The following is a 23006-nucleotide window of genomic DNA, read 5'->3' on the forward strand; positions in this document are numbered from 1 at the left end:
AGGAGAGGCTCCAATCAGATATATTGAGGGCAGCAAGCACTTGAAATAATCAGATGGCAGGAGGCAAGCATAAGAACAGAAGCAACAGAAACCAAGGTTGCTTGGCATCATCAAAACCAAACTCTCCCACCATAGTAAGTCCTGGATACACCATCATACCAGAAAAGCAATGGATCTAAAGTCACTTCTCAATATGATGATGGAGGACTTTGAGAAGGACATAAATAACTCCCTTAAAGAAATACAGGAGAACATAGGTAAACAGCTAGAAGCACTAAAAGAGGAAACACAAAAATTACTCAAAGAATTACAGGAAAACACTACCCAACAGGTGAAAGAATTGAACAAAACCACCTAGGACATAAAAATGGAAGTAGAAACAGTAAAGAAATCACAAAGGGAGACAACTCTGGAGACAGAAATCCTAGGAAAGAAATCTGGAACCATAGATGCAAGCATCAGCAACAGAATACAAGAGATGGAACAGAGAATCTCAGATGCAGAAGATTCCATAGAAAACATGGACACAACAATCAAAGAAGATACAAAATGCAAAAAGATACTAACTCAAAAGATCCAGGAAATCCAGGACACAATGAGAAGACCAAACATAAGGATAATAGGCATAGATGAAGATTTTCAACTTAAAGGACCGGTAAATATCTTCAACAAAATTATAGAAGAAAACTTCCCTCACCTAAAGAAAAAGATGCCCTTGAACATACAAGAAGCCTATAGAACTCCAAATAGACTGAACCAGAAAAGAAATTCCTCCCAACGCATAATACTAAGAAGAACAAATACACTAAAAACAGAATATTAAAAGCAGTAAGGAACAGTTCAAGTAACATATAAAGGCAGACCTATTAGAATTATACCAGTCTTCTCAGCAGAGACTATGAAAGGCAGAAGATCCTGGACAGATGTTAAACAGACCAAAAAGGAACGCAAATGCCAACCCAGGCTACAATACCCAGCAAAACTCTCAATTACCATAGATGGAGAAACCAAAGTATTCCATGACAAAACCAAATTCATACTATATCTTTCCACGAATCCAGCCCTTCAAAGGATAATAAAGGGAAAACTCCAACACGAGGAGGGAAATGACACCTTAGAAAAAGCAAGAAAGTAATTCTTCAACAAACCAGCAGAACAGAATACCAGCTCTAACAACAAAAATTACACAAAGTAACAATTACTTTTCCTTAATATTGCTTAATATCAATGGACTCAATTCCCCAATAAAAAGACATGGACTAAGAGACTAGCTACATACACAGGACCAAACATTTTGCTACATACAGGAAACCCATCACAGGGACAAAGACAGAGTAAAAGGAAAATCAATTTTCCAAACAAACTGTCACAAGAAACAAGCAGGAGTAGCCATTCTAATATCCAATAAAATTGAATTCCAACCCAAAGTTATCAAAAAAGACAAGGAAGGGCGCTTCATACTCATCAAAGGTAAAATCTTCCAAGATAAACTCTCAATTCTGAATATCTATGCTCCAAATGCAATGGCATCCACATTCATTAAACTTTTGTAGAGCTCAAAGCACACATTGCACAGCACACAATAATAGTGGGAGACTTTAACACCCACTCTTATCAATGGACAGATCCTGAAAACAGAAACTGAACAGAGACACAGTGAAACTAACAGAAGTTATGAAACAAATGGATTTAACAGATATCTGCAGAACATTTTATCCTAAAACAAAAGGATATGCCTTGTTAGCATCTCATGGTACCTTCTCCAAAATTGACCATATAATCAGTCACAAAACAAGGCCTCAACAGATATAAAAATATTGAAATTTTCCCATGCATCCTATCAGATCACCATGGACTAAGGCTGATCGTCAATAACAACATCAATAATAGAAAGCCAACATTCATGTGGAAGCTGAACAAAACTCTACTCAATGATAACTTGGTCGAGGAAGAAATAAAGAAAGAAATTAAAGACTTTTTATGATTTAATGAAAATGAAGCCAAACACACCCAAACTTATGGGACACAATGAAAGTAGTCCTAAGAGGAAAACTCATAGCTCTGAGTGCGGCCATAAAGAAACTAGAGAGAGCACATGCTAGCAGCTTCACACCACACCTAAAAGCTCTAGAACAAAAGTAATCAAATTCATCCAAGAGGAGTAGATGGCAGGAAATAATCTAACTCAGGGCTGAAATCAACCAAGTGGAAACAAAAAGAACTATACAAAGAATCAAGCAAACCAGGAGCTGGTTCATTGAAGAAATCAACAAGATAGATAAACACTTAGCCAGACTAACTAGAGGGTGGGGGACAGTATACAAATTAACAAAATCAGAAATGAAAAGGGAGACATAACAACAGAACCTGAGGAAATCCAAAACATCATCAGATCCTACTACAAAAGGCTATACCCAACCAAACTGGAAAACCTGGTTGAAATGGACAATTTTCTAGACAGATACCAGGTACCAAAGTTAAATCAGGATCAGATTAACAATCTAAACAGTCCCATATCCCTTAAAAGAAATAGAAGCGGTCATTAATAGTCTCCCAACCAAAAAAAGACCAGGACCAGATGGGTTTAGTGCAGAGTTCTATCAGACCTTCAAAGACGACCTAATTCCAATTCTCCACAAACTATTTTACAAAATAGAAACAGAAGGTACTTTACCCAATTTATTCTATGAAGCCACAATTACTCTGATACCTAAACCATATAAAAACCCAACAAAGGAAGAAAACTTCAGAACAATTTACCTTATGAATATCAATGCAAAGCTACTCAATGAAATTCTTGCAAACTGAATCTAAGAACACATCAAAACGATCATTCATCATGAACAAGTAGCCTTCTTCCCAGGGATGCAGGGATGGTTTAATATACGGAAATCCATCAAAGTAATCCACTATATAAACAAACTCAAAGACAAAAAAACCACATGGATCATCTCCTTAGATAATGAGAAAGCATTTGACAAAATCCAACACCCTTTCATGATAAAAGTCTTGGAAAGATCAGGAATTCAAGGCCCATACCTAAACATAACAATCCTCCAAATTTTATCGCAGAATTTCTCCACACAAAATGTGGAGCAGAGACTGAAGGAGAGGCCATCCAGAGATTGCCTTGCCTAGCCTCTAGATATCATCTAGACAGGTTCTCCCTTTCCTTTGTTGGGAATTTCAGCTAATCTCACCCATTAGGTTCTGGAACCTCTTGCTTTCCTGGCATCTGAGACTTGTTAGTAGATACCCTCAGTTCCCTATCCCGATTGCTACATACCTCTGCTCAAATTCATGATCCTCTGTATATTTCATCCATGTCTGTCTCATCCAATACCTGATCCTGTCATTCCTCTCTTCTTCCCAAGTCCCTCCCACCATCTTCCTCCCTGAGTATTTTGTTCCCCGTTCTAAAAAGGACTGAAGCATCCACACTTTGGTCTTCCTTCTTCTTGAGCTTCAAATGGTCTGTGAATTGCATCTTGGGTATTTCAAACTTTTGGCCTTATCAGTGAGTGCATACCACATGTTTTCGTTTTGTGACTAGGTTACCTCACTCAGGATGATATTTGCTAGTTCCATCCATTTACCAACACATTTCATGAAGTCATTGTTTTTAATATCTGAGTAGTACTCTGTTGTGTAAATGTACCACATTTTCAAGCTTCTGACTATTATAAATAAGGCTGCTATGAACATAGTGGGGCATGTGTCCTTGTAATATGCTGAACCATCGTTTGGATATATGCCCAGGAGTAGTACTGCTAGTAGTACTATGTCCAATTTTCTGAGGAACTGCCAGGCAAATTTCCAGAGTGGTTGTACCAGATTGCAATCCCACCAAAAACGAAGGAGTATTCTTTTTCTCCATATCCTCACCAGCATCTGCTGTCAACTGAGTTTTTTATCTTGGTCATTCTGATGTGAGGTGGAATCTCAGGGTTGTTTTCATTTGCATTTCCCTAAGGACTAAGGATGTCGAACATTTCTTAAAGTACTTCTCGGCCACTCATATTCCTCGCTTGAGAATTCTTTGTTTGGCTCCATACTCCATTTTTTAATAGGATTATTTGGTTCTCTGGAGTCTAACGTCTTGAGTTCTTTGTATATATTGGATATTAGCCCTCTATCAGATGTAGGACTGATAAAAATCTTTCCCCAATCTCTTGGTTGCCATTTTGTCCTATGTATAGGGTCCTCTGCCTTATAGAAGCTATGCAATTTGATCAAGTTCCATTTGTCGATTATTGATTTTAAGCATAAGCCATTGGTGTTCCGTTCAGGAAATTTTTCCCTGTGCCCATATGTGGGCTCTTCTCCACTTTCTCTTCTATTAGTTTCATTATTTTTATGTGGAGGTCATTGATCCACATGTACTTGAGCTTTGTACAAGGACATAAGAATGGATTAATTTGCATTCTTCTACATGCTGACCACCAGTTGAACCAACACCATCTGTTGAAAATGCTGTCTTTTTTCCACTGGATGGTTTTAGCTCCTTTGTCAAAGATCAAGTGACCATAGGTGTATGGGTTCATTTCTGGGTCTTAAATTCTATTCCATTGATCTACCTGCCTGTCACTGTACCAATACCATGCAGTTATTATCACGATTGCTCTGTAATACAGCTTGAGGTGAGGGATGCTGATTCCACCAGAAGTTCTTTCATTTTTGAGAATAGTTTTCACTATCCTGGGTTTTTTGTTATTCCAAATGAATTTGAGAATTTCTATAACTCTATGAAGAATTGAGTTGGAATTTTAATCAGGATTGCATTGAATCTGTAGATTGCTTTCGGCAAGATAGCCATATTTACTATATTGATCTTACCAATCCACAAGCATGGGAGATCTTTCCATTCTCTGAGGTCTTCTTCAATTTCTTTCTTCAGAGACTGGAAGTTCTTGTCATAACAGATCTTTTACTAACTTGGTTAGAGTCAAACCAAGATATTTTATATTATAAATAGCTATTGTGTAACTATTGTGAAGGGTGTCATTTCTCTAATTTCTATCTCAGCCTGCTTATCGTTTGAATAGAGGAAAACTACTGATTTATTTCAGTTCATTTTATATCCAGCCACTTTGCTGAAGTTGTTTATCAGGTTTAGGAGTTCTCTGGTGGAAATTTTGGGGGTCACATAAGTATAATATCATATCATCTGAAGTTAGTGATATTTTGACTTCTTTGTTTCCAATTTGTATCCCCTTGATCTCCTTTTGTTGTCTAATTGCTCTGGCTAGTACTCCGAGTACTATATTGAATAGGTATGGAGAGAGGGCAGCCTTGTCTAGTCCCTGATTTTAGTAGGATTGCTTCAAGTTTCTCTCCATTTAGTTTAATGTTGGTTACTGGTTTGCTGTAGATTGCTTTTACTGTGTTTAAGTATGCGCCTTGAATTCCTGACCTTTCCAAGACTTTTATCATGAATGGGTGTTTTGTCAAATGTTTTCTCAGCATATGAGATGATCATGTGGGTTTTTTTTATGAGTTTGTTTATATAGTGGATTACATTGATGGATTTACAAATATTGACACATCCCTGCATCCTTGGGATGAAGCCTACTTGATGGATGATCATTTTGAAGTGTTCTTGGATTCATCTTGCAAGAATTTTATTGAGCATTTTATATCGATGTTCATAAGGGAAATTGGTCTGAAGTTCTCCTTTTTGTTGGGTCTTTGTGTGTTTTAGGTATGAGAGTAATTGTGGCTTCAGAGAAGGAATGGGGTAGTGTTCCTTCAGTTCCTGTTTTGTGGAATAGTTTGAAGGGTATTGCTATTAGGTCTTCTTTGAAGGTCTGATAGAACTCTGCATTAAAACCATCTTGTCCTGGGCTCTTTTTTTGATAGGAGACTTTTAATTGCTCCTGTTTCTTTAGGGGTTATGGGACTGTGCAGATGGTTTATCTGATCCTAATTTAACTTTGGCACCTAGTATCTGTCTAGGAAATTGTCAATTTCATCCAGATTTTCCAGTTTTGTTCAGTATAGACTTTTGTAGTAGGATCAGATTATTTTTTTGGATTTCCTCTGTTTCTGTTGTTATATCTCCCTTTTCATTTCTGATTTTGTTAATTTGGATACTGTCTCTGTGCCCTCTGGTTAGTCAGGCTAAGGGTTTATCTGTCTTGTTGATTTTCTCAAAGAACCAGCTCCTGGTTTTGTTGATTCTTTCTATAGCTCTTTTTGTTTCTATTTGGTTGATTTCAGCCCTGAGTTTGATTATTTCCTGCCATCTACTCCTCTTGGGTGTATTTGCTTCTTTTTGTTCTAGAGCTTTCAGGTGTGCTATCAAGCTGCTAGTGTAAGCTCTCTCCAGTTTCTTTTTGGAGGAAATTAGAGCTATGAGTTTTCCTCTTATCTTTGCTTTCATTGTGTCCCATAAGTTTTGGTATGATATGTTTTCATTTTCATTAAATTCTAAAAAGCCTTTAATTTCGTTATTTCTTCCTTGACCAAGTAGAGCATGGTTCAGCATCCATGTGTATGTAGGCTTCTGTTGTTTCTGTTGTTACTGAAGACCAGCCTTAGGCTAATAAGATGCATGGGATACTTAAATCTTGTTGTATATGTTGAGGTTATATGGTGAATTTTGGAGAAGGAACCATGAGGAGCTGAGACGAAGGTATATTCTTTTGTTTTAGTATGAAATGTTCTGTAGATCTGTTATATCTATTTGGTGCAAAACTTCTGTTAGTTTCACTGTGGTGTTTCTGTTAAGTTTCTGTTTCCATGATCTGTCCACAGGTGAGAGTGGAGTGCTGAAGTCTCCTACTATTATTGTGTGTGGTGCATTGTGTGCTTTGAGCTTAACAAATGTTTATGAATGTGAGAACCTTTGTATCTGATGCTCACAAGTTCATCTTGGTAGATTTTTTTTTCCTTTGACCAGTATGAAGTGTCTTTCCGTATCTTTTTTGGTAACTTTTGGTTGAAAGTCAATTTTATGCAATATTAGAATGGCTACTCCAGCTTGCTTCTTGGGACCATTGGCCTGGAAGATATTTTTTCCAGTCTTTTACTCTAAGGTGTGTCTGTCTTTGTTACTAAGGTACATTTCCTGTATGCACCAAAATGCTGGGTCCTGTTTACATATCCAGTTTTCTAGTCTATGTCTTCCTATTGGCGAATTGAGTCCATTGATGTTTAGAGATATTAAGGAAAAGTGATTGTTACTTCCTGTCATTTTTGTGGTTAGAGGTGGAATTCTGTGTGTGTGACATCTTCTTTTGGGTTTGTTAAAAGAAGATTAGTTTCTTGCTTTTTCTAGGATGTAGTTTCCCTTCGAGTTTTCCATTTATTATCCTTTGAAGGGCAGGATTTTTGGAAAGATATTGTGTAAATTTGGTTTTGTCATGGAATATCTTGTTTTCTCCATCTATGGTAATTGAGAGTTTTGCTGGGTATAGTAGTCTGGGCTGGCATTTGTGTTCTCTTAGGGTCTGTATGACATCTGCCCAGGATCTTCTGGCTTTTAGAGTCTCTGGTGTAATTCTGATAGGTCTCCCTTTATATGTTACTTGACCTTTTTCCCTTACTGCTGTTAATATTTTTTGTTTGTTTAGAGCATTTGGTGTTTTGACTATTGTGTGATGGAAAGAATTACTTTTCTGGTCAAGTCTATTTGGAGTTCTGTAGGCTTCTTGTATATTCATGGGAATCTCTTTGTTTAGGATAGGGAAGTTAGTTTTCTTTTATAATTTTGTTGAAGATATTTACTAGCCCTTTAAGTTGGGAATCTTCACTCTCTTCTATACCTATTATCCTATTGTTTGGTCTTCTCATTGTGTCCTGGATTTCCTGGATGTTTTGGGTTAGGAGCTTTTTGCATTTTGCACTTTTTTTTTGATTGTTGTGTCCATGTTTTCTAAGGTATCTTGTGTACCTGAGATTCTCTCTTCCATCTCTTGTATTCTGTTGGTGATGCTTTCACCTATGACTCCTGGTCTCTTTCCTAGGTTTTCTATCTCCAGGATTTTCTCCCTTTGTGATTTCTTTACTGTTTCTATTTCACTTTTTAGATCCTGGATGGCTTTGTTCAATTTTTTTCACCTCTTTGGTTGTGTTTTCCTGTAATTCTTTAAGGGATTTTTTTGTGTTTTGTCTTTAAGGGCTTCTAGCTGTTCACCTGTGTTCTCTATTTCTTTAAGGGAGTTATTTATGTCCTTCTTAAAGTTCTCTATCATCATCATGAGATGTGACTTTAAATCTGAATCTTGCTTTTTCTATGTGTTGGAGTATCCAGGACTTGCTATGGTGGGAGAACTGGGTTCTGATGATGTCAAGTAGCCTTGGTTTCTGTTGCTTAGGTTCTTGTGCTTTCCTCTTGCCATCTGGTTATCTCTGGTGTTAGTTGGTTTTGCTGTCTCTGACTGGAACCTGTCCCTCCTGTGACCCTGTGAGTCTGTGATCTTAGGTGTGTCTGTACTCCTGGGAGACCAGCTCTCTCAGGGCTGGATTTGGGTACAGAGGGCAGTGCCACAGGGTTAGTTAGCTCCAGGGCACAGATGTCAGTAACACTGTTTTACTTCTGTTTTGTTGATAACAAATTTAATGGGCAATCAAAAGTTTAAAAGATCAGGTTTGCGGATAACAAATTAAAATATAAAAATAAGGTCATAGATGTTACTTTAGAGAACTATGGTCTTTTCTACTAAAGGTTAAAAAATGCATCACCTAAAAACATTTGTCTGCCCCACATATTTTCTTTAACTATAGCTAGCCTTGTTCTAAGCCATCTTGTAGCACCTCATATATGTATAAATTCTTTCCATGCTTACTGAGTTGAATAAGAAGGTAACTGTGCAAATCAAAGGGAGCAAGCCCATGCTCCTCCATGGTCTCAGTTTCTGCTGAGAGCATGCCCTCATCCTTCTGGTATGGACTGATTGTAACCTACAGAGTATGGCAAATAAGCCCTTTCCTCTCCGAGCTGCTGTTTTTGGTCAGCAATGGGGAAGCAAGCTAGGATACTTGCATTCACAGTGTCTACTGTGTGGAGTAAAGATTATCCAGCCAAGAGAGGCCAAAAAAAATTAATGGAAGAAAATATATCAAAGAAAACTCATAAAATAGAATATTTTATTTTAGAAACTGCATTCATTTATTTTAGAATGTGAATCTCAAAGATAAGTCTATAATAACCTAAGATATAACAAAATCTTAAAAAGTAAAATTAAAAACCCAATAGGGGAAAAGTTCAGCACTAGACTATGCATGTTTTTAAAAGGCATCATCTACTTTATAACTGTTTGTTGAGCTCTAATGAATACAGGTGGTAGAGATATTTCAAAACTTCATCTTTTTTATAAGGCTCAATCGTGTCAGTAATATGGCCCGTATAGCACTCTGTCAACCTGATGTTTGGGAACAAGTGACTACAAAACAACCATAAAGCACCAAGAAAACCAAAGGACACCGTTTTACCATTTTTGGCACTGACACATGCTTGACTTAGGAATAGTAGCCAAACTTCTTGACTTTTCTAGTCTTATAATTTAGAAAGTAAGGACATTACAGCCAGACACTGTGTATTAAATCCTTCATGAGTTGAAAAAACAAATTTTTAACTATTTTTTTGGTCTAGTAGTTTTTAAAATCTTATCTAGATTATATATACCACATACTGCCAATTGGAACAAAAGACACATCCATTGCACATAGGTGACTGAATCTTAAAGCAGTGATGAGTTGATCTGAAAAAAATCACTCAACTACTAACTCTCCTAAAATGTAAAAATGGTATTTAATAAATCATTAAAATTCATAAATACCCCATGGCCTCATATAGTGACGGTGAGCTTATTCCTCAGAGGAAGATTCACTGAGATACTTAGTTTGTCCTTCCTGAAGGGGATTTATTGTAAGCTGTTTGATGACCACTCAATGTGGTCCTCCTGGTCATTGTGACCCAGGAGCTCTAGACTTCTATACAGAAAGACAACGTAAACTGAGGTGCTACAGACTAAGGGATGTTGAAAGCCAAGTGTTATCTTTGATGTACAGTGAACTCATCATGGCAGTTAATGCTTTAGATTTACACACTGTGTTTATCACTGAGAAAAAGTGGGAAATGTGAGTTCTATAAATGAAGAAAAATGTTATATACAAACAGAAGCAAAATTACCAGTGATAAAATATTTGGGTATCCATTATTAGACTTAGTATTAGAATCTACCCAGTATAAATGAAGGAAAAACGAAGCTAATGTCCAAATTTATGGTTCTTACCAGAATAATTTTCACTTCTATCCCTAAAAATATGATTCAAGTGTGAGTGAGCTAGCTTTTATGGGAAGGCAACAGAGAAAACAAGATGGTTACCAAGAATCTATAAAGTTAATAAAGAGAAGATAGAACCTCAATTACAGTATGTAGATAATGGACTTTCTAAAAACATATATTTGGAAAGTTAAAAGATAAAAAAGAAAAAATCCCTAGAGGAAAAACTATTTTGAGGGAAAAAAAAGCCATGTTAAAGGTTCAAGTATGAATAGCTAGGTAAGTCATTTCTCTTTGAGTGACGCAAATATATATAAATGAATGTTAGGTGTATATATAATCCCTACAAAAGTGTGGACATGGAATGTCACATGTGCTAAAAGTTTACTCAGCTTGGCACTGTTTTGTAGGAAGCAGGAATGTGGGGACAACGTGAAGGGGCCAAGTAAGGGTATCTTCTGCTATCCTTGAAGCAGAAAGTGAGATACCAGATCCTTCCTTTTTCTCCTTCTTCTGTGTCCAAACCATTAGGCCAAGTACTTGCTCCATCATGTGTTCCACGCATGAGGAGCTGTCTTTGGTCCAAAGAAAATAAGCCAGTAAGTGACAGACTAAAACCTACAAAACTGTAAGCCAAAGTCACTCTACTCTTTCATCTTGAAATCTGATTGTCCCTGGCATTTACTGCCGAACCACAAAGCTTGCTTACTCACTCTCTGTTGAACAAAACTATTTACACAAGACCAAGGGTACTTTACCCAAATAGGCATGCTGAACTCCTCACCTTATGACTTTCACACATGCATTTTTACCATATGATAAATTCATTTTTTTTTTTTGAGACAGGGTTTCTCTGTATAGCCCTGGCTGTCCTCGAACTCAGAAATCCGCCTGCCTCTGCCTCCCGAGTGCTGGGATTAAAGGCATGTACCACCAAGCCCAGCAATAAATTCATATTTTAAAGTATTGTAAGTTAGCATCCATTGAACTCAAACACCACAGCCCTGCATTTGATCCTAATTATTACTTAAGACAAATTACATAATTTTCCTTAGACCATAAAGGTGAGAGACTTGGGCTTAAACTTTTTAATTATTATATTACTTTGCTTCTATGTAAGTTCAGCAATGAGAGTTCAAGTTTCAAGTCTCCTAATTCTGATTAAGGACAGGCCTTTACAGATCCAGCTGTGTGAGCAGCATCCATTATAATAAGAATGGTGGGAAGACACCATGAGTAATTATCCTTCCTCTATTCCTTACTCTAATTTTGTTCCTATGATAACTACATCCTCACCTTCTCTGTAGTTGCCTGTGGTCCATGGATGCCTTAATGCAGATAAAACTCAAGAGAAAATATTCCTGAGTCCTTTCTTATACATTCAGTATGCAAACTGCCCCTCTTGACAGACTATACAGAAATGTAGCTCAAGTCGTAAAGACCACTAAGACAGTGAATCAGCTCTAATGAGTGCTAACCCCACTGTGTTCCCTGGGGAGCCAGCTGGCCTTTGGTGTGAACAAGCTTTGCTCCCTTCTGCTGACCCTCTCCATTCTCCCTTGTAGCCCATCCCATCTCTTTGTGTTTGCAGCAGATACCTTTCTATATAGGACCCCAGGTCCCACTCCAGGCTGGGACGCTGATTACACTCTTTCCTATCTTCCATTCCTATCAATCCTGTTAACACCAGCATCCCTATAGCTTGCAGGGGCTCCTCTACAAACCTCAATTTCATTTACTAGAGACTCCAAAACGTGGTAGAGACACAACACTTAAATCCCTATCACTCCATATATATATAGGCTTTGTCCCACTGCAGTAACCCCTTGCTCCCAACACAACCTCAACTCCCTAGGGACCCTGCCTCATGGTATGAAGAGGATCCCCTTAGCTATTTCCCAGCCCTTCTAAGCCTATTCTATCAGCCCAGCTCTATTCCCCTATGACACTCACTGACCTGTAAACACACTCTGTACCAGGGAAGTTACAGCCACCACACTTTCCTAAGAAAACAGAAACCAAGGAAAGGAACATATACAAGATCAGAGAGCAACACCTAGAATTATTTCAATCATTACTGCCTAGACACCATTGTAAAAACAGTCCATGAAAAGCCAAGGCAATATGCTCCCACCAGTGCCTTACAACAGTATCCTTGGGAAATACAAAGCCACTCTTAGCACAGGACAGGAACTTGAAAACAGCAGTTACAAATATGTGCAAGGACCTTAGAAGACTATATGAATAAATTCCTTAAAGACTTTGCATTGACCCATCCCAACACCCACCCCATCAATGAACTGCTGCAGTGGATAAAGGGGACCAGCCTTACAGATCCAAAGCCACAGGATCTCTATAACACAGGGCAACAGCAGGATATCAAAGAGGAGATCCAGTGAAATTCCAAGATCAGTAGAGTAGCAGAAGCCAGAGGTCTCTTTCCATACCAAAAAGTCATTGCAATGAGCATTTGCAAGCAAAGAAGTATGGCCAAAAGGGTATAGTGTGAGACACACTGTGACACACTACAGCCTCCACAGTGAGATTTCTTTTCTCTGCTGAATTGGAGGTAGCAAGGGTGGAGGATGGATTCTATGAAGGAGGAGATGAGTGGGATTGGGGTACACAGTGAACCAATTTAAAAAAAAATTTTAAAAGAGCATGTTGTATGAAAAAATTTTCAATTAACAAAAAAAAAAAAAAAAAAGCAGAATTATTACCCCTGGGGCTGAAGAGCTGGCTTTGCCATTAAGAACTCATACTGCTTTTGCAGAGGACCCAAGTTTGGGTGTAGGCATCCATATCAGGCAGATGACAACTGCTGCTCTGGAAGCTCCAGAGGGCCCCAAACAGCGGCACCTGCACTCATGGTCCACATCCACAGTCATATACACATAAAAATAATAAGTATTACTAAAAATAAATCTTAGCCCTTATTGAAATGATCTGATTACAAATCAAGATGCTTCCCTTCTGATAAAAATGGAGAATATTATATCTATTTTATGGGGCTTATGAGGATTCAAATGATGGATATATGCAAAGTACTTTTAAGACATTTAAAACACTTTTTAAAAATTATCCTAAAGCTGGGCAGTGGTGGCAAATGCCTTTAATCCCAGCACTTGGGAGTCAGAGGCAGGCGGATGAAAAAATGCGAATTTCTGAGTTCGAGGCCAGCCTGGTCTACAAAGTGAGTTCCAGGACAGTCAGGGCTACACAAAGAAACCCTGTCTCAACACCCCCCCCAAAAAAAAAAAAATCCTAACAAGGTTTCTCACAGCTAGCCCAATCAGGAAAGTTTTATATTAAATAAATAAAATTTGTCTTCCTTGTCCTTTCAATTCTTCATTTTTCACAAAAGACTCATTCTGTGCTTTCAAGGGGTCGAGAGGGACGTTGTTTTCCTTTGCTTTTGTCTCCAGCACGTTTTTATTCTTTCACACATTCTTGCCTTTTCTCTAAGACGAAAATCTGCTTTTCCGCTATGTATCAACTCTGGCAAGTTAATTCCATTTGCACAATGACTGCACCCTTCTCTCTGTCCCAAGTACTGCCCTGACTGAGCTGCAGTGTGTTCACTGACTATTCAGGAAGGCATACCAACAGTTGTAAGGGCCAGCCAGTCATTACTAACACTCTTGTCTCACAGGCCAGCTCAAGAGTTCTGTCATCATCCTGCATCCAGTTAACTTTAGCTCTATCTCATAAGATTCAAAACTCATCAGTGCTAGCATACTGTAAGATTTGATTTCCAGGGGCTCGAGAGATGGCTAAGCACTGACTGCTCTTCCAAAGGTCCTGAGTTCAAATCCCAGCAACTACATGGTGGCTTAGAACCATCCATAATGAGATCTGACGCCCTCTTCTGGTGTGTCTGAGGACAGCTACAGTGTACTTACATATAATAATACTAAATAAAAATTTTTTTTAAAAGATTTTATTTCCAGCTGCCAGGTAAAAGGAACTACGCGTATGATAATCTTATCAGTTACATAGTTTAGAATACAAATGTATAGACCTAAGATTATTTTAAATGACAGTTTATATTTCTATGTTATAAACTAAAATGCATAGGGCTTTTTAATTAAGCCATCAAATGGTAAGATTTAAAAAGATATTTACACAGGTTTAAAAAGATATTTACCTCAGAGGAAAGAAGTTTCTTGGAATTTTGATTTTTAAAATTAATGGAAAAAAGTAGGAACATTTGTATACAAGCATAAACAGGAAGTAAATTCCTAATAATACATGCCGTCTAGAGGACAGCAGCAAATGGGAACTGCGTGTTCCACCAGAGTCCACCAGTGACAGACAAGCGTCTGCTGCACTCAGGGCAGAGGTAAGACTGACGCTTACAAACCATCTGCTTCCCTCAACAGCACAAGCCCTGTCCTCCCCAAGGCTGTTGGCTGTCCTCTCTCGTGTGTGTGTGTGTGTGTGTGTGTGTGTGTGTGTGTGTGTGTGTGTGTGTGTGTGTGTGCGCGCGCACGCATGCATCTGTCTGTCCGTCTTCCACACATCCCACCTCTCCCATTCTTTTCTTTGACTTTTCACTCTTAGGTTGTGTTTTATGTTAAGTCGGGAACTAGTGGGAAAGCACAGGACTAGTCATGGAATACCCTTTGTTTAACATGTGAGGCTGGCAGACCGCAACGCTCCAGACTCTGTAACTCCTGATCCGGCCCCTGCCTTTGTCCTAGCTGAGACGATGCCCTTTCCTAGTGCTACAACCTCAGATCAACTGGTTCAAACTACCGGTTACAGTCAAGCCCCTCTTGTGACTCTACAGGAACTATCACTTGCCCTTGATACTTTCCCTCAACTGCCTTTCAGTTCAGCTTTGATTTACTTCCTCTGCAATGCCTTTCCTTATTCTTCCAACATTTATGAATACGGCTCCTGCATTTATATTTGTATTATAAATATATATTTATATTTTTATTGTAACAAACATACTTCTGTTATACTATGTTTGACTTGCTTATCTAGCCCACCAATTTTCTGGATGGTGATATAGTTGCATTTGTATTTAGTAAGCAGGCTTAAACAAAAAAACAATTCCAACTTCAAATCCATTTGAAAAGTGACAGGAAGTCATAAAATTATATTTTATGACTTATTGGTCATAGCCGGTTCCAATAATACCAGCAGGGCCCTGAGTAGAGACAAAGGGAACCACTAACACAGGCCAACTTCCTTCATCAGACCACAGACTACAAGGCCCAGTTCTAAACTCTTAAGACAAGACAGCCATGTATCTGTTGGATTGAATTCAGCCCTCAGTAAAAGTTTCACCCTGGACAATGGTCAGGAATACTTATTAATCATGCATTGCTTTGGAAGGGTAGGGTCATACCTTTTTGGTAGTTCTCAGAAGAGCCCTTCACTTCAAAACTGTGAATCATCCATGATTCACATACACAAAGCAAATGCTGAAAAGAACGCATTCATAGTTTTATGGGGAAAAACCCAAGAAAATATTTTTAAATATTGCATATGCTGTATGTTAAATTCAACAAACTTTAAAGTTTAAAATATTTACATGCTAATTATTAACATTAATTTTGATATCTCCAAATTAAGTTACTTCAAAGTTCAAAGTCCAGGTATCCTTCTGAATCTCTGAGTCACAGAAAGGAGAGAGAATGGCTGGTTTAAAAGCTATTCCTTCTGATAGCTGATATAAAAAACTAAAGTCTAGCACAAAAAGGGACAAAGGATGAAGGACATTATTATTGATCACCATGCTGCAGATATAGGTTAACTTATTGAAGAAGTAGCAAAAATGAAGTAGGCATAAAAACATAAACATAGAGAAAAACTAAACATCCTCACTCTTTTAATCCACGTATCCAATATGAACATCTATGGTAATGTTTACAGTACTTTATATTCATAAGCATCAGCACATCCAGAAAGATGCCAATAGAGAGAAGACTTCACGGCACCTAGGAGGTAACTGTGAAGTTAGGGCTGAAGACTCCCCAGCATGCACTGGACCCCAAGCTCAATCCCCTTACTAGAAAGAAAAAGGACAGTCTAGATCTAAATACCTTAAATCCATCACTTATCAAATTACAGTTTTGTTTTGTTTTTTTTTTAACACTATACGAGAGACCAGCCTTAAACCCAGAAAACAGCACAATGACCTTGCGCAACTGTAGTGGAATGGACGGTTGGTCCAATTACAGGAACAATGTTCAAACAAAGGCTTGCACCTGTCCCTGCTATGTATGAGACAAACAGGGGAAACCCACAACCACAACTGACCAAGTGTGGTTCCAGTGCCACAGAACTTCAGTAAGTCATGCCTATGTGGGAGAGGTTAAAAAGATGATGATTAAATAATGTACAAGGAAACTACATGCCTGGCCCTTTGTTTCCTTCCTTTAAAGATGATGTTGAAAATGAGTGGCCAAGGCAACAGATGATGCTTCTGATAGAGATGGAGACAGAGGGAGGGTGCAAGGAAGAGAGACAGAGACAGAGACAGAGACAGAGACACAGAAAGAACCAGCTAGCCTAGCTTAACCAAAGATCGGTCCTACCAATTGCTGCTGCAAAAAAGTATATCTGTATATACTGTGTCACAGTGACTTTATATACATCAGTATTATCTGGGCTTTAAACAGTATCTAGCAAGGTTTTTCTGTGTTTCTAATCTCAACCCCTCTCTCTCTCTCTCTCTCTCTCTCTCTCTCTCTCTCTCTCTCTCTCTCACACACACACACACACACACACAAACACACATGTCACATGTCCCTCAGGTCTCCCTCCCTTCCCTCTTCCTCAGCCCCATTGGTTATATATAAATACTTAAGGTGATTTCCCACCTAAACCATGCACTAACACAATCACTACACTGAGCACCCTCGTCACAACTTCTCATATCATACTTGGCAGAGAATAACTGAATTTCTTATCACCAAACCTACAAGCACCCCTGCACCTCCTCCCATATTACAGTAACAGAGACAGACTCCTCTTTGTTACATGTTCCAGTCTGTGTGCAATTATACACTCTTCTTTGACCTCCAATTCTACCTACCCCTGTGGTACCAAGCTCTGTTTTTCTTCCTCTCCTCTCTGTGAGCATCAGAACAACTCACACTCTCCCAGCCAATCGGCACACTTGACCAGGTGTCGCCCTTTACACTCATCACAGCTGAGACTCTTGAATGGCTCACTAGATCTACCCTTTGCCGCCCTCAGCCTCTCAGTCTTGAAAGTGCTCACCATATGTACCATTTGCTGTTGTTATTTTAAGATATGACTAGTCTAATGTTGAATATGCCATTCAGATCATTGTCTCCTACCCTCAATGCTCCCAAGAAAAGTGAAGTTCAAAGAAGAAACTGGGTGGCTAGCACGCCAATACACATGACTGCCTATTACCAACTTAGTCTCACCGCAACCCTCAGGCCTCTTTACAGAAAGCAATCTTATAGCTAGTCAGAAGTTCAGAGCCAAGAAAAAGTGCCATCCTCATCTGCCGCAGCAAGACAAAAAAGGAGACTGCTATGGAATGAAGTGTACCTTCTCCACATTTAGACGCTGAAGTCCTGACTCCCTGTGTGTTGGCACTTTGAAGTGAAGTCTCTGGAAAATAATTACATTTAGCTGACATCATGAGGGTAGAGCCGTCACGATGGGATTAATTCCCTTGTAAGAATAAACACTGATTCCCTGCGTTCCCTCTCTCCCACCACCATGCAAGGATATGCTGCCTACAAGCCATCAGAAGAGCCCTCATTACAAGACTGATCTAACAGCACTGTGATCTCAGAATGCCTATGCTCTGCAGCCCTAAGGAAATACACTTCACTGTATACCCCATTCAACCTATAGTATCTCGTATAGCAACTCTCCAAATGAACGTAATGAGCACAGCTAAAACCCACACACTAGCTCCAAGTCCATTCTGATTCAACAGTAGTATCTTTAAGGAAATGCAGGAATATTGGTCTTGAGGTTTTGGTTTTGTTTTCAAACACTACATTTTAGTTCACAACTGTAGAAAATGAAAAACCAAGCAAGAGTAGGGATCATGAAGAGCTTACTGAAATGCAGTATCACGTAAAAATGAAATAAAGGATACTTACCACCACCAAGAATGTAAGAATCCGGGCGGCTCCCCCAATGTGATGTTTTTTTCCCATCTTATCTAAAATAAATAAAAAAACATATGAAATGCTTTCCATGTGGTGCTTTGCCCCACACATATTATTTACCAAGCAGTGCTTTTCTCCTTTAAGTGCTAACCATAGATTTCAGTTCATCTTCTTGGTTTCCCAAGTACTCCTTTTACAATGTGATTAAGAAAATGATTGGTGTAGGAGAAGATGCCACCATAACTTCCTTAAATTTGCTTCCTGCCACTCCAGTAATAAACTGTCATGTCTTGGTGCTCCAAGGCCATCTTAAAGAAGCTGACAATGGCTAAGCCAGTAAAGGCATTTATCTTCACTGTGCAAGCCTGCTGACCGGAGTTCAAATCTAGGGACCTACATAAAGCAAGTAGAAGGGAACCCCACATAGTTGTCCTTCTGTTTCTACATGCATATCATGGCACATGCATTCCCCCACACATGTAAGTGCACGGACACACGCACATGCACGCACACACACACACAAAGAATGCGTTTCCTACCTTAGTCACTCATTAACTGCCTCCCTGTTAAGTTCTTATAAACACAGAGTTCTAAGAGGACAATAAAAGTAGGAAGGAGGGAAAGAGCTGCTAACACCATTGTCATCAGGGCTGCTCCTCCCGCAGCAGAGTGAAGACAGCAGCTCATTCTACTCCATCTGTTTCTAGCATAAGTAGACAGGCTGCTTCTTGGCCCCTGAGATGCACAAACATAACTGAGCAACACCTTGCCTTCAAGAGCTGTAGTCCAGTTCCTGAGCTCCTGAAGTGACTGAGACAGGGATGCTCAGTGGCTCTGGTTCTCTCTCTCTCCTCTCTCTCTCTCTCTCTCTCTCTCTCTCTCTCTCTCTCTCTCTCTCTCTCTTTCTCTCTTTCTCTCTGCCTCCCTCCCTCCCTCCCTCCTCCATCTATGTCTCCCCTACCCTTAGTAGTCAAAAATTCAGCTAGCAAAATCTCCTATCCATAGTTTCATAACCAGAACCTCTTTAGTTTGATCTTTCAGCTCTAATGATTGGTTATGGAGATGAATGATTTTATAAAACTACATCACTTCACTGTTCTTTCTATGCTTTTTTAAACAAGCAGTTTAGTTACTTGCCTAGATTATATTCTTTCTGTTGTTGTATTTAGTGTGATTTTAATTAGCGTGTCTGAATCCTGACTGATACCACCACATCACAGCACTTTATGAAAGAATATTTGAATTGAATTTCTTTTAAACAGAATGAAGCACAGGCATTAAAGTTTAGTGGTTTTACAACCTTGCTGTGTGAACGAAGAAAAAATTAAGGCTCTTGTTTGCCTCTGTTTTCTCATCTATAACATAAGCTAGTAATCATCTACCTACAAAAGGTTTGAGAAGATGAAGCTGATCAGGACACCACTTGAATTTGGGAATACGAAAAGAGTATAACTGTTAGTTGCTGAACCATTTGCTTCGACCCTGAAGAACATTCTCACAAAAAATTACTTCAGTCTCACTGTCACCTATACCAAAAAAAAGGGCGGGGGGGAATGATATGTCACACAGAAACACTTAGGTGTTTAGGTTTATACTAAACAAAATTTAGCTTACTAATCAGAACATTGTAGCATACCTTCATGGTTATCATACATACAACCAAGAAAGACAAAACAGTTAGATGTAACAAAGAGGGCTAAAACAGAACCCGGTCCCTGAGGAGAGCCTGCTGATGGGGAGACCAGTCAACAGGTGATCACAGCAGAGCTTGCCCTTGGAGATAAATGCAAATTATAATATGGGACGTTTGAAGAGTGACCTTTAACCCCAATCTGCAGAGGTTAGGGAAGCCTGCCCAGGGGAACTTGGGGGTTAAGAATTTGCTATTTTCCTAAGTATAGATCACTGGAAGCCATGTCCCACTCTGCATCTTCCCACTCTCTGTAATGCCCAGGAAGAGGTGGCCACTCAGTACACATGTAGAGATTACTGTAGAAAACTTTATAGGTTCCCTGGCTCATTTAAAAGGCAGCTTCTAGAACCACCTTGGTAACTGCAAGCTTGATCAGACAGAGGCACATATCCTTAGAGAGTCCTCTGCTGAGGAGGAGTCTCAGACTTTATCAAGCACACCTAACCACTCATCAGCCCTCCACTGCCGAATCAATGGACTGCAGCAAAAACCTGCGATTCCTGCCAGCAGTGAAAAGGAAACCATGACATTTCCAAATCTCTGAAAAGGCAGAATTCTAAACAGATGCTTGTGATCCTTCTGTTGTAGGTAAAGCTGTAATGATGAAGAATGGGAGAAATGGAAGGTTGCTCTTTTCAGAGCTGAAGGAAGAGAGAGTAGTAGACCTGGACACTGCGCTGAGCCCTGACTAGTAATCTAAAGCCCCGGTGTAAAGCTGTCATCATGGTATGCTGGCCTGGGAGAAAGAGGCTGAGCATACATCCTCTTTCCCGGTGGTCCTTGGCAGATGCTCAGCTTCCTGGTCAAGTACTCTCTTTGCTCTATGTTCCAAATATAGACCTTACTGTAGGGTGCTGGATTACTAGCTGATCTCAGCTGTACCTCACTCACATGGATAATACACAGGGTATTGTCTGGCAGAGCACTGGAGAATAAAGTCAGGTTTCTTGGAACTTTGATGGGAAGTATTTATAATTGTTATGATTATGAAAAGTAGAATCTGGCTTTGGGGGAAAAATCTCTTTGTTTTGGTGATAACAAACCAATATAGAAGAAACACTATAACATATCCCAAAGGATTCTTGTATATTGGTAGGGCAAGAAAATGACTGAGAGACAGGCTAGATGAGTAAGCAGGGATCTGATTAAACAAAATGTCAACACTCAAAGCCTAAAATGTCGAAAATTCTAGAAGAAAGCATGGTGAATACTCTTGAAGCCTTTGAGATAGGCAAGAACTTTCTGAATAGGATTTTATCAGTAGAAGAGTGAGCCCCAAATATTGACAAGTGGAACAATATGTAATTAAAAAGAAACTACTAGACCAAATAGGCCATAATACAATGGGGGAAATCTTCACCAGCTACACTTCAGATGTAGCTAACATCCTTACTTTACAAAAAGGAGGAGGAGGAGGAGGTGTCAGAAGAAGAGAAATTAAATACCAAGAAACTAAAATTGATAGTCAACAAATGGATAAATGAAATGAACATACAGTTTTTAAAGAAAGAAACGGAAGTACCCAATAACTATGTTTAAAGTGTTCAGAATCTATAGTCATCAAGAAAGTACAAATTAAAACCACTTCAAGATACTATCTCACCCCAGTCAAAATGCTATCATCAAGAAATCTGACAACAAATATTGGTGAAGATATGGGGAGAAAGAAGTCCTTAGCTAGTGCTAGTTCGGATACAAAATAATACAGCCATTAGCTATCAGTTTGGAGGTTCCTCAAAAAGTTAAAACTAGAACTGCCATAGGACCCAGTTATTCCACTCCTGGGAGTATTCCTGGAGAACTCTTATTTCCTTCTACAGAAATATTTGCACATCCATGTTTGTTGCTGCTCTATTTAGTGTAGCAAGGAAATATAACAAACTTAAACATCTATCAACATACAAATACAGTTGGGATACAAAATAAGACTGTATAATATTAGAGGAAGTCACCCAAATTCAGAAAGAAAAGAGACGCATCTTCGCCCTCCAATGTGACCTAGAATGGAACCCTGGTAAGGGTTAGTATAGTTTAACACCTTGTAAGAAGGCAGAGAAAGGCTAATATTAGGTGATGCAGAAGGATCCAGTACACATAGGTGGGTGCACAAGTCATGCCAGAGGGTGCTAAGCTCAGTGTCTGTCATTTTTCTTTTTCATAATGGCATAAGTGAAAACCAAAAGCCTAAGTGAAGCTCCAGGGCCTTGGATGGAGGCTCTAACCACAGTTCACTGTGATGTGCAAGGGAGATGCGAGCAAGCTTTTGTTTGGCTCACTCTATTTACATAGAATTCCTAAGTACATAAGATAGAAATGATTTGGATTTTTGTTTGTTTGTTTTTGTTTTTTTTGAGACAGGGTTTCTCTGTGTAGCCGTAGCTGTCCTAGAACTCACTTTGTAGACTGGGCTGGCCTTGAACTCAGAAATCCACCTGCCTCTCTCTGTCTCTCTGTCTGTCTCTCTGCCTCTGCCTCCCAAGTGCTGGGATTAAAGGCAAGCACCACCACTGCCCAGCCTATGATTTGGAAATTTTAAAGTAAAGAACTAATGAAATATCAGAAAGTGAACAAAATTAAAAAAAAAAACAGCATTTTTAAGAAAGTTAAAAGCTTGAGAAATCAGTGAAGTTAGGAAAACTAAATGTGAAAAATAAGTACAAATATATCATATATCATATAAATGAAGACAAATTTTAATGTGAGTTCTTCTAAGTAACATAAAAGATATTGTGGCCGGGCAGTGGTGGCTCACACCTTTAATCCCAGCACTTGGGAGGCAGAGACAAGCAGATTTCTTAGTTCAAGGCCAGCCTGGTCTACAGAGTGAATTCCAGGACAGCCAGGGCTATACAGAGAAACCCTGTCTCAGAAAAAAAAAAAAATTGTGTATTTGTGTCTCTTTGTATCTGACAATAAGTCACTTATTATATTCTTTGGTTCATAGACACTAAGGAATATTTCTTAATTAGG

The 23006-nt window shown here is 39.0% G+C and overlaps 1 protein-coding gene across 12 annotated transcripts in view; it reads right to left on the minus strand.

Annotated features, from left to right (window-relative positions):
• Positions 1-23006, minus strand: part of Ssbp2 (single stranded DNA binding protein 2) — a 236712-nt gene that overhangs the window by 136259 nt on the left and 77447 nt on the right. For 10 of the 12 annotated variants that reach the window (XM_029468161.2, XM_029468160.2, XM_021180034.2 and 7 more), the window contains one exon: positions 18335-18396. In XM_029468161.2, the coding sequence (XP_029324021.1) occupies positions 18335-18396 (62 nt within the window). Of the gene's footprint in view, positions 1-17768; positions 17832-18334; positions 18397-23006 lie in introns of all 12 variants that reach the window. The other 2 variants (XM_085830914.1, XM_029468162.2) reach the window with 1 other exon arrangement.

Source organism: Mus caroli, unplaced genomic scaffold (assembly GCF_978045245.1).
Source record: "Mus caroli unplaced genomic scaffold, Mus_caroli_1 scaffold_15, whole genome shotgun sequence".
Taxonomy (NCBI): Eukaryota; Metazoa; Chordata; class Mammalia; order Rodentia; family Muridae; genus Mus; species Mus caroli.